The sequence below is a fragment of the Mus musculus genome, chromosome 9 (assembly GCF_000001635.26).
Source record: "Mus musculus strain C57BL/6J chromosome 9, GRCm38.p6 C57BL/6J".
In the NCBI taxonomy this organism is placed as follows: Eukaryota; Metazoa; Chordata; class Mammalia; order Rodentia; family Muridae; genus Mus; species Mus musculus.
Window position 1 is genome coordinate 46,235,637 of NC_000075.6, and position 12,338 is coordinate 46,247,974.

The 12,338-nt window shown below is 50.2% G+C and overlaps 1 protein-coding gene across 1 annotated transcript; it reads left to right on the forward strand.

The window, feature by feature from the left end:
- The first annotated feature begins 5,207 nt into the window (after positions 1 to 5,207).
- Apoa4 (apolipoprotein A-IV) lies at positions 5,208 to 7,822 on the forward strand. Its single transcript, NM_007468.2, has 3 exons — positions 5,208 to 5,566; positions 5,832 to 5,958; positions 6,643 to 7,822. The coding sequence occupies exons 1-3, from the start codon at positions 5,518 to 5,520 to the stop codon at positions 7,652 to 7,654; spliced, it is 1,188 nt and encodes a 395-aa protein (NP_031494.2). The 5' UTR covers positions 5,208 to 5,517; the 3' UTR covers positions 7,655 to 7,822.
- Positions 7,823 to 12,338: the final 4,516 nt, after the last annotated feature.

Below are 12,338 nucleotides of genomic sequence, written 5' to 3' on the forward strand. Positions count from 1 at the left end.
AGTAGAATGGAATGGGGAATCTGTGGTGCCACTGTGGAGCAACGGAGGAAGTGGGGTGGGAGGGGGCAGAGTGAAGGTTACATGCCCCCACACTGACCTCCACCTGTGATCCCAACAGTCTCCTCTGCCGTAGCTGGGCAGGGATTAGTGAGAGAAGGACAAAGGTCACATGGAACCCAAGGCCTTGCCCCTCCCCAACTCCTCCACAGGCCTCCTCTTGCCCTCTGGACCTATCGTTAGTAATCCTGAGATAGGAGCAGGGCCCATGGCTGGGTGATATCTGACCCCTACATGAGCCCTATCTATGAGAACCTGCAAGCAGCAAGGTATAGACAGGGCATTCACAAAGAAGGTGAGGATGAAGGAGGCGCTCTGGGGCAACTAAGATAGTCCCCTGAGCTAGTACTGAGACCCACAGCCTAGACAGCAACAGAGGACATCATCTTCTGGATGCAGACTTTGGAGCCAAGAAATCCTAGGTTTAGGGTTTTTTTTGGTTGGTTGGTTGGTTGGTTGATTTTTTTTTTCTGAGACAAGGTTTCTCTGTGTGGCCCTGGCTGTCCTGGAACTCACTCTTGTAGACAAGGTTGGCTTTGAACTCAGAAATCTGCTTGCCTCTGCCTCCTGAGTGCTAGGATTATAGGCATGAGCCACTACCTGCCAAAATCCTAGGTTTAAATGCTACATTCGGGACTAGAGAAATAGGCCAATTGGACAAAATGCTCGTCTTGTAAGTAGGAAGACCATAGTTCAATCCCCAAACCCCATGGACAGCATAAGTGCAGTAGTGTCCACTTGTAATCCCAAGCACTGGGGACAGGGAGATAGGTAGCAGGCCAGGAGTTGATGTCCCACCAGCCTAGCTTCTTCAGTGAGCCCCAGATACCACTGAGAGACTCTGTCTCATAAGGCAAGGTAAACAGCTCTTGAAAAATGATACCTGAGCCAGGCAGTGGTGGCGCATGCCTTTAATCCCAGCACTTGGGAGGCAGAGGCAGGTGGATTTCTGAGTTCGAGGCCAGCTTGGGCTACAGAGTGAGTTCCAGGATAGCCAGGGCTACACAGAGAAACCCTGTCTCAAAAAACCGAAAAAGAAAAAAAAAGTAGAAAGTAGAAAAATGATACCTGAAACTGACCTGTGGCCCCCACAGTTGTGCACATCACACATGCCTATTGACCTGCACAAACGCCTAAGCAACTGACGCCTTTGAGGCTGACATGTAGGGTCTGTGGTCAGAAGTTAACGGGATGGGACACTGACTTCCCAGCGTGTGGAGAAACACACAGCAGCTGGCCCAGGGAAGGACTCAGTTTCCCTACCTCCCAAACACTGACAGCCCAGCCAGAGACAGCAGGCAGTTTCCATGCAGAAACAGGGCTTGCTGCAGGCAGCAACCTCTCTGAATGAAATCTCAGCCTGAGAGGAGCCTGGCTTTCCCCTCAGAACTCTTAATCTCTGTCTTTGGCTGAGACACGAAGCTCATCTATCAGAAATACATTCTTTTGATATAAGACTGTTGTCTGGGGTAGCTGTGATAGTGTTTGCTTAAAAGACCAGCACTCAGGAAAATAGTGTTAGAGGTCAGCCTGGACTAAATAATGTGACTGTCTCAGAACAACTCAAAACAGTTTGTTTCCTGTTAAAATGTAAGTTGTCCGAATTATGTAGCTTAGACATTACTAACTCCGTTTATGGCTAAAAACCAAAGGCCCAGTGGGGTAGAGACTGCTCAACACATGCCACCCAGCAGTGGAGAAGCTGGGTCTCAGCACCTGAGCTGGTCCTCAGCACCCATTTATACCCAAGCTTCCTCTGAGAAAAGTCCCTGGCGAAGCTGAGAGGGAACAAAGGTGGTACCAGGGCGGGGCACTGTGTGTCGTGGTGGAGGGAGATGCCATGTTCTTTTTTCTTCTCAGCCTGTTTCTTGTTCCTAGGCAAAGGGCACAGCAGGGATCAGATCCCAATCTGGGGTGTGATATCAAGTCTTTGGCCCTGAGAATGATTTAACAGGCTGACTGGGTCATTGTCCATTGGTAGGGAGGGTCTGGGAAGCCTGTCACCTCCCCTGTATGTAGAACATGGTCACTGAATCAAGAAAAGTCAAAAGATGCCAATAGAGAGTCCCAGCCATGCGATACTTAGCTGCACAGAAAACTTAGGTGTATGAATCCCACAGAGTGGTTGGCAGGCAGGTGATACCTTGGAACCTGGGCTCTGGGACTTAGTCCCTTCCAAAAACCCTTGTACCCTCTCAGCCATAGGAGCCTTATGGTGGCCTCTTGGTGGCTTTCTGGCCTAGGGTCCTCTGGGGAAAGGACAGTGTTCTTGACTTACAGACCCAGTCCCATGGAGGAAGGTAGCAGTGGGGGGGGGGGGGAGTTTCTTAATTTCTTTTCCTGTTGCTATGATACAATATCCCGACGAAAACAAAGTGAGGAGTTATCCTGGCTCACACATGGGGAGCCATGGTGGCAGGAACACGAAGTAGCCAGTCACATCACGTTTACAACTAAAAGCAAAGAGCCATGCAAAGCCAGTCCTCAGCTCGGCTCGCTTTCTTCATTTTGTGTGGTCTGGGATCCTTCATCCAACAACCCCCCCCCACCCCCTCAGGTGATTCCAGATTCTGTCAAATTGACAGTTAAAACTAATCACCACACTGTGGAAGATGTCTTGAACATTTGGGCTGAGAACAGCCCTCAGGAGTGGCTTGCCAGCCCTCCTCTGTTTGGCTAACAGCAGGTTGGGTGGATGAGAGCCCCAGGGCTCTACTTGGATCCTATAGGCAGATGGATGGTGCACAGCTACCAATCAGCCTTACTAGCCATGAGCTCCGTGTGAGCACAGGCAGAGACTGAGGGTCAGACAGAGACGTGAGTTGCCAAGACCACTTGACCCTCTGTGCCCGAGGCTGGCATAAGGTGGTCTGCTCTTTTTCCCCAGAAGCTGACACATAGGGTTCTCATTTTGCCTCACCCTCTATGCAAATCACCAGCAGATGCATATGAAGTATGCCCCAGTCTTGGAGAAGTCAATATGATGATTTATGACGCGCCAGGAGGCAATACAACCTCCCTGTAGGGGCTGGTGCATACGTGAGTGCTAGCCACACATGTGTGTACGATGACCCAGTCTCTTAGCTCAGAGCCAACTTCTGAACCCCTGGACAACTCAGATATCTATGCATATCTGACAGCCCGTCACTGGAAACCACCCTTGAACAAACTTAGGTAACACAGGTCTTCTCAGAGAGGGTATGAGTGGGCAAGCACCTCTGGACCTGTCCCACGCTGCTGGCACTTGAGAGACTCAGTCTGCAGGTTCAGGAGGTGGAACTGTAGCTGAGATGTCCTACGTGACTCATCCCCCATCAGTTCTGACCTTTGGGCACAGCACAGGCTGGACCAGGCATGATTAGGTAAAGCAAGATGAGGACCAATGGGTCAATGGTACACAGAGAGAAACCGTACATAGCTAATATTCAACGAGGAACCTAAGGGGAGCCAGACTATCTCACAGAATCTTCACAACGAAGACTCATCCAAGACCACACAGCACAGACTGTGTGGGATCCACGTGCAAACACAGGGAGTCGACTCCAGAGCCTGAACTCAGAAAACATTGAAAGACCACCAAGATGACTCAGTGAACAAAGTCACCCAGCCTGATGACATCAGTTAAAACCCTAGAACCCAAATGGTAGGATGAGAGAACAAACCTCTCCAGTTCTCATCTGACCTCTATACATGTATTGTGATGTATACATACTCACCCCTACCAAATATTAGTAAATAAATAACATTATCACTATCATCATTATTTTTGTTTGTTTTGTTTTGTTTTGTTTTGTTTTGTTTTGTTTTGTTTTGTTTTGAGACAGGGTTTCTCTATGTAGCCCTAGCTTCCTGGAACTCACTTTGTAGACTATGCTGTCCTTGAACTCACAAAGATCCACCAATCTCCACCTCGTGTGTGCTGGGATTAAAGGCATGTGCCATCACACCTGGCATAAATTAATTTTCTTAAACTCACTAAGCATGGCTGTGCTAGGAAGGAATGAGCTCGGGGAAGCTCGAGCCCTGTGGGGAGCCATGCAGTGCAGTGGGGCCCAGCAGAGGAGCACAGGTATCCAGCTGTCTTCAGTCCCATGAGACAAGCTAATCTGGACACATTTTAAAAAATGGATGGCAACACAGCAAATCAGACTGGGCACAATCGTGGTCTATTCTAATGGCTGTCATTTCACAAATGCTGTCTTGTGGATGGCAGTCAATGGGACAGTATGATGGATGCCCTCATCTAGTCCCTGGTGTGGTCCACTGAGGCTCCACACTGACCACAGCCTGGCATCTTGCCTGTGGATATCTGCTGCAATTGTATGTGTGGACACATGTGGAGTCTCAGTAGGAGACCTCAAAAAACTCACTTTCCACAGCAGTGTCTGTCACCTTCTGTGGGGGGGGGGGGGGTGGGAAGAGAGAGAGAGGGAGAGAGGGAGAGAGAGAGGGAGAGAGAGAGAGGAGTCACTCTGCATGGCTCTTGCATATGGCTGAGAACAGTGGGGCAGCAATCAAGCCTTAGCCAGCCCTGCTCTCTCACTGTTGCCTCTAGCCCACTTGGTGACCCTCTGAGGGAAAGGGTGGCTCTCCCTCTGCCACTGTCAGGAGAGGATCAGGTTCTCTCCTTCCTTCCTGTGCTGATGCACACAGAAAATCATTGTCATTAATTTCAGCCCTTACTCTGGGCTAAGCTCCCTGCAGCCATCTCACAAGTACCACCTAATTTAATGTAACAAACTACACATTGTTCAAAAGAGAAACTTGAAGCTTCATGATAACTGGACGGAGGTGAGCCAGCTTGACAGTCATGAGATACAAAGCCCACTATGATTAACTCCTTTGATCCTGGGTTCTGATCCTCTCCTGACCAAGGGTATCACAGACACCTCAACTGAGGCTCACTGTCTGCTGCAGCCCTATGCCATCTCTGGGCCTGGTACCATCTCTGTAGCTGATGTTCTGAGACAAAGTTCAGGTTGGTGGCAGCTGTCAGACTGGTGGCTGTCTCACTGGGGTGGAAAGAGGAGACCTGGACCTTGTTCTCTCAGACTGGCACAGACCCAGGGCTGCCAACCGGGCCTCTGGGGCCTCAGTTCTGTTCAGGGACTCCCCTAGACTCCCAGGCTCATTCCTCCTGAAGTTTCTGGCTATCCTTCCCAGCCTCTTGGACAGGGTGGAGCCAACTCAAGAAGACTGCTTCCCTCTGCTGCCTGTGTGCTGTCAGCTTCCACGTTGTCTTAGGGCCACTAAAGTCCAAGAGGCCTCCTGGGAGTGTGTCACCTTCCAACGTGGAGTCACACTGGGGAGGAGGCGGGGAGAGAGGGCTGGAGGGGCTTTAAATGAGTGGCTGGCCTTGCCTGCAGTCAATCTGCACAGGGACACAGGTACACCGTTTCTTCTGACTCCGGGAAACATCCAGTGTAGCCGAAACTGTCCCAGCCCAGTGAGGAGCCCAGGATGTTCCTGAAGGCTGCGGTGCTGACCCTGGCCCTGGTGGCCATCACCGGTGAGTAGACACTGCACCTGGGAGGCAGCAAGAAAAGCCAGCTCTAGAACTGGCGGACAGCTCGGGGTGGCCTTGTATTTGCCCAGCAGCTCATAGGAGAACAGGCCTTTGTTCTCCCTGGCACTTGTGCTCCCTGGGTTATCCCAGGGATGGGGCAATGGTTTGGGTTATCCAAACTCCAACATTATCCAGCTCAGAGCTGAGGCAGAGGGGCCAGGAGAGAGATGATCCTCATAAAGTTGCCTTCTGCTCTCTCTCTGCCCAGGCACCCGGGCTGAGGTCACTTCGGACCAGGTGGCCAATGTGGTGTGGGATTACTTTACCCAGCTAAGCAACAATGCCAAGGAGGCTGTAGAACAGTTTCAGAAGACGGATGTCACTCAGCAGCTCAGGTAAGTGCGATCAGTCTACAAGGCGAGGCTTGAAGCCCATAGCTGACCTCAGAGGTGGGACACTGGCTCCTGGAGTTCTTCTGTTCTCACTAAAGGAGTCTTGCCTCCCTGGACCTAGATTGTCCCTGTAAACAGGAAAGCTGGACCCAGGGATCCATCCCTATAGTTCCTTCCTATCTGCATGTGCTAGAGTTTGGTAAATAGCCAAATCCCATCACAAACTCTTAGCAGGAAGAGGAAAGAGACGTGTCCTGTAAGGACATGAGGTTCTGGGCAAACAGGGGAAGGAGGGCTGGTATTTTGGGGGACCCACTGAGCACATGCAAGGACATCAGACCCTGTGCCACTGGAAGACATGTGTTGCACAATGTGACCCTGGGAGGGGAGTGATGCCAAAGTCCAGCCCCATTCTTTATCCACAGGTAAGGAAAGCAAACTTCTCAAGTCACATGGTGGGCAGATAAGGATGCAGAGGCTCAGCAGAAGCCTTGCAGATAAAACTCCAAAGTCAAACTAATCCTAGGAGATTTCCTGAAAGCATGACCTACCCCAGGGGAGGGTCAAAGGGACAAGACGGAGGTCTCTGTTCCCATGGACACACTCCTGACCTAAGCAGGTGTATAGAGCTGAGTGTTCTACAAGCGTATCTAATGGTGCTTCCTTGTCTCCATCCTTTCCCTGAAGTACCCTCTTCCAGGACAAACTTGGGGATGCTAGTACGTATGCTGATGGGGTGCACAACAAGCTGGTGCCCTTTGTCGTACAGCTGAGTGGGCATCTAGCCCAGGAAACTGAGAGGGTGAAGGAAGAGATCAAGAAGGAGCTGGAGGACCTACGTGACCGCATGATGCCCCATGCCAACAAAGTAACCCAGACGTTCGGGGAGAACATGCAGAAGTTGCAGGAGCACCTGAAGCCCTATGCCGTGGACCTGCAAGATCAGATCAACACACAGACCCAGGAAATGAAGCTCCAGCTGACCCCATACATCCAGCGCATGCAGACCACGATCAAGGAGAATGTGGACAACCTGCACACCTCGATGATGCCCCTTGCCACCAACTTAAAGGACAAGTTTAACAGGAATATGGAAGAGCTCAAGGGGCACCTAACCCCCCGTGCCAACGAGCTGAAGGCCACGATCGACCAGAACCTGGAGGATCTGCGCCGCAGCCTGGCCCCTCTGACGGTGGGCGTGCAGGAGAAACTCAACCATCAGATGGAGGGCCTGGCCTTCCAGATGAAGAAGAACGCGGAGGAGCTCCAGACCAAGGTCTCCGCAAAAATCGACCAGCTGCAGAAGAATCTGGCCCCGCTGGTGGAAGACGTGCAGAGCAAGGTGAAGGGCAACACGGAAGGGCTGCAGAAGTCTCTGGAAGACCTGAACAGGCAGCTGGAGCAGCAGGTGGAGGAGTTCCGACGCACTGTGGAGCCCATGGGAGAGATGTTCAACAAGGCTCTGGTGCAGCAGCTGGAACAGTTCAGACAGCAGCTGGGTCCCAATTCGGGGGAGGTGGAAAGCCACTTGAGCTTCCTGGAGAAGAGCCTGAGGGAGAAGGTCAACTCCTTTATGAGCACCCTGGAAAAAAAGGGGAGCCCAGACCAGCCTCAAGCCCTCCCCCTCCCGGAGCAGGCCCAGGAGCAGGCTCAGGAGCAGGCTCAGGAGCAGGTGCAGCCCAAACCTCTGGAGAGCTGAGCTGTCCCTGGTGCCCTCAGCCCATCACAGCAGCAGACACCTGTCCTGCCCCACCACCTGTCTGTCACTCTGTCCCCAGGCACTTCTTGTACCAGCTTGAGGACACATGTCCTGTGGGAGGTGAAGCCACATCTCGCTACTCAATAAAGCAACTGAGAAATTAGCCCCATCGGGTTGCCCTGTGATTCCTTGGGGGCTGGCCTGACGTAGGGAGGAAATCAAGGCATCTGGCTGGGGACATGGGGGTGAGGGGTGGGGCCGGTAATGAGCCTTCGGGTGGGTCAGGGGTTGGTGTGCTAGAGAGGAGAATGCAGAAAAGACGCCAGTCTATCAGAAAACAAAACACGCATCCCGTTCACAGCCTGCAGAAAACAAAACACACATCCCGTTCACAGCCTGCAAACAGTTATCAAACGCCCTTGAGGTTCCAGTCAAGATTCTGAGCACTAGTCAAAACAGCCTTTGTGGCATTGTGTGCCTGAAGACCGGGCTTGGTGTTGACAGGGACACCTGGAGGGCAGCAAGACCCAGTCCCTGACCTTGAAGAGTTTACTGCACGGCAAGTCCCTTCTTGAACATGCCTGTGCCTTTGAACTTATTTATACAAAAGTAAGCCACTCTGTCCCACTGTAAAGTACTCATGTTTGCCCCGGAGTTTTCTCCACCTATGGATAAATCTGTTGACTCCAGAGCTGTATAATAGATGCCACGGGATATGAACGAGCCTTGGCAGCCAAGGTGGAACAGGCTTTGCCCAGGAGCCTCCTGATGGGTGGCTTGCCTGTCTATGACAAAGCTGGTGGTCGCTGGGGCAAAGAAATGAACCCATCAGAGGACCCCAGTGGTTTTATGGGGACAGCCAGCCACAGGAGGCTGCAGTCTCTGGAATGAATTTTCCCTGCCCTTGGAGACTTAGAGCCTCCCTAAGGAGGGAATCTCAGAGTAGAGTAGTTCAGGGATTCCTTCCAAAAGATTTCACATACTGGCTGTAGCCTCTGCCTCAGGTCTGCAAGTCAAACCCCTCTGCCTCAGAATGGGTAAAGTTCCCCTGGGATGGACTGGAACATGCTGTGGGTGGTCCCAGCTGCTCTGGCCTTCTCCCTCCCTTCCAAGGCGTCCTCTGTGTGTCATAAGCCCAGACCTGGGTTTGCATCCTAGTTTCCTGATACTTCTACTGGGTGATTTGGAGCAGGTAACAAAACCTGTTTTGGAAAGGAAAAATGAGGAACCTTGGGCCAGAGTTATTCAGAAGGTCTGATGGTGCCAAGCACTTAATATAACCATCAAGGCAATGTAAATACTAAATGTGTGTGTGTGTGTGTGTGTGTGTGTGTGCGCGCGAGCACACGCGCTCACAGGATCACGCGCGCGCTGTGCTGCTCTAATGTAGCAGACACCTAGGAAATGTCCTCCTCTGCTCACATCTCCAGACCCCAGATCCAGGCCACCAAATGCTTTGAGTCTCCCCAGCCCCTGCTAACCTCAGCTACATGGGCCCAACTGTCACAGCTACTTACACTTACTACCCCGAGCAGGGAAGACCCAGGTGACCACATCCTACTAGGGAAGACCCAGGTGACCAGGGGACCACAGTCGTCAAGGATGCATGGCAGCAGGAGTCTGGCTGAATGGCTTTAAGAAATGCTTGCTTAGAGAACCAGAGGCACTACAAGGAGGCAGGACAAGGGCTGGTTGGTGTCCTGAGCTGTTCTGGAAGCTTCTGGTAGATCAGTTAGGTGAGCTCTGTCTCTCAAAGCCTCTGAGTCTCCCAGTCTCTTGTTCATAGTGCAAATCCCGAGTGGGACCCCTGAGTTCTTTCCTGCTGTCTTCAGGACTGTTAAACACATCTCCCAGGGGCCTGCCTTACTCCTGGTTTCTCTGAATGAGGGTATACTTGCTTACTTTCTCTTGAGCCAGGATGTCACTCCTAACCTTCAGTCTTTTAGGTCACAGCTTCCAGGTCACAGCATTTGCTTTTGGCTGCTGTAATAGACTGGGTGTTCCTGTGAACACACTGTGGTGCATGCATGTGTGCGTGCGTGCGTGCGTGCGTGCGTGCGTGCGTGTGTGTGTGTGTGTGTGTGTGTGTGTGTGTGTGTGTGTGTGTATGTATCTGGGTGGATGAGTGCATGTATAGGTCAGAGGATAACCCTCAAGAAAACCATTTGCTTCCTTTGGGACAGGGTCTCTTATTAGCCTGGAGCTCACCAATTAGGGTAGACAGGCTGAACAGTGAGAGACAAGGACCCACTTGTCCACGCCTCCCTGAAATGAATGTATTCCAACCATCAATGTAAAGTTAGGTATGGTTGCACATGCCTTTAATTCCAGCACTCAGAAGACAGAAGCAAGTAGATCACTATGAGTTCAAAGCCAGCCTGGCCTACATGGGGAATTCCAGGCTAGCCAGGGCTATATAATGAGACCTTATCACAAATGAAAACAAATAAACAAACAAAAGAGACTGCGTTAGATTGGTTTATTTTACCTCCTATTGCTGCGGTTCTGAGGTTTTGTCTCTTCCATGGTTAAACAATTTTATTTGCAGTTACTTTTGAGTTCTGAGCTCATTGCCATTAAGTAATAACACATAAATAAACCATCTGTGACCCCTAGGTCTTTTCAAATGTCCTATGAAGAAAACTTCCCTCAAGATTCAGCTGGCTCACAGCCAGAAATGATAATGAAGGACTTTTGCAACTTAATCCTCAACCCAGTACCAAGTATCCCTACCCTCTACCAGTAGATGGGCCCCAGCCCCAGGACAGGTAGAAAATGACCCAGAAACCACAGTCAGTGCAAAGAGACACACTAGTCAAATTGAGAAGAGAGCACCAGCTTAGAGGAGAACTGAGAGACACTGGACTTAAGGGAGGTCAGAGAGAAGCACAGAGCACTCTGCTGCCACAGCCCTGCAGTTCCTGTCATGGACAGGTCCTTCTGAGAGTGCCAGAGGAGAAAACAACTGCATCCAGGAGGTGACAGCTCACACTCACTCAGAGGCAGGTAGGTCTCTGTGAGTTCAAAGTCAGCCTGGTCTATAGAGTGAGATCCAGGACAGCCAGAACTATACTGAGAAACCCTGCTTCCCCCACCCCCCACCCACCAAAAAAAAAAAAAAAAGGAAAAAGAAAAAGAAAACAATCATTGCAAAGATTCAATTTAGGCCTAAATCTTATAATATCTTCCTTTAACTTTAAAACTACATTTACTTATGTGTGCGAGGACATGTGTGTATGTGTGTGCATATAATCCATGAACCTCTCCCAGACTTGCCACTAGTGGTCTATAAGGATTGTGTATGGTTTGAATGTATACAAATAACCTTTTAATACCTCTATGCATTGATTTGACCCAAAGAAACTCTAATGAGTTTCAATTACTCCCGCATGCTTTAGAAGCTTCAAGTATTAGATGAAATAGAACAACCGTGGGGAGTTAAGGTTCGATTACATTGCTAGGTCTTTTTTTTTTTTTTGTTTCCAACAAAACATTATCTGTGTTCATTTAGAGAGAGAGAGAGAGAGAGAGAGAGAGAGAGAGAGAGAGAGAGAGAGAGAGATTAGGAGGGGGGTCTTTGGGAGAGGATGAGGTCTGTAAAACAGGATTGGAATTCTCACAGAAGGATCACGGAAGGATCCCCATGGAACGTTCGCCTTGCTTCAAATGTCAGACATAGCTAGACAGCGCCATCTATGGATCAGAGGGTGGCCTTCACCAGATACTTGATGGCTGGAACCTGGGTGTGGTATAGGAGTATAGAAGAGAGAGCAAGAGAGAGCGAGAGAAGAGAGAGAGAGAGAGAGAGAGAGAGAGAGAGAGAGAGAGAGAGAGAGAGAGAGAGAGTGAGAGAGAGAGAGCGAGAGAGCGAGAGAGTGAGAGAGAGAAAGCGAGAGAGCGAGAGAGTGAGAGAGAGAAAGCGAGAGAGCGAGAGAGAGATGTTTTTATGAGTCTCCATGCCTATAGTACTATGGTATTTTGCTAGAACAGTCTGAGTAGGTTTCTGACAACAGCTGCCCAGCTTCTGAAAGTTCCTTGCTTTGGCTGAAGAATGTCCTTTGAGGAAGTTTTGTTTCTGGGGTTTTGTTTTGTTTTGTTTTGTTTTGTTTTGTTTTGTTTTGTTTTGAAAAAAGAGTCTCATGTATCTTGGGCTGGTCTCACATTTGAAATGTACCAAAGATCACCTTGAACTTCTGATCCTCCTGACTCCATGTCCCAAACGATAGAACTGCAGATGTGCACTACCACCCCTGGCCCTCTGGGCAGTTTTATTTTTAATTTTCTTATTTATACATTTATTTGTTTGTGCATTGATTGATTGATTGATTGTGTGTGTGTGTGTGTGTGTGTGTGTGTGTATGGACACACACATGTGTGAGTATGTGCATATGGGTATGTATGCATGTGTGCACTCCGGCTATATGTATGTAAAGGTCAGAGGACAACTTTCGATGGTGGGTTGGGTTCCCTCCCTTTACCATGCGGGACCTGAAGATTGGGCTCAGGTAATCCAACCTGACCGCAAGCGCCTTTACTTACTGAGGGAATTGACCTGTGACTCCTGGTACAGATGCCAAACAGCAGCCTCTTACAGCATGGTGTGGTGGAAGAGGCCTGCAATCCTAGGATTAGGAGGATGAAGCAGTTTGGGGGCCATACTGGACTTCACAGAGAGAATCCGTAA

Coding starts and splice junctions, on each gene's coding strand:
- Apoa4 (NM_007468.2), top strand. CDS start 5,518: ATGTTCCTGAAGGCTGCGGTGCTGACCCTGGCCCTGGTGGCCATCACC. Junction 5,567..5,831: donor GGCCCTGGTGGCCATCACCG/GTGAGTAGACAC, acceptor CTCTCTGCCCAG/GCACCCGGGCTGAGGTCACT. Junction 5,959..6,642: donor GATGTCACTCAGCAGCTCAG/GTAAGTGCGATC, acceptor CTTTCCCTGAAG/TACCCTCTTCCAGGACAAAC.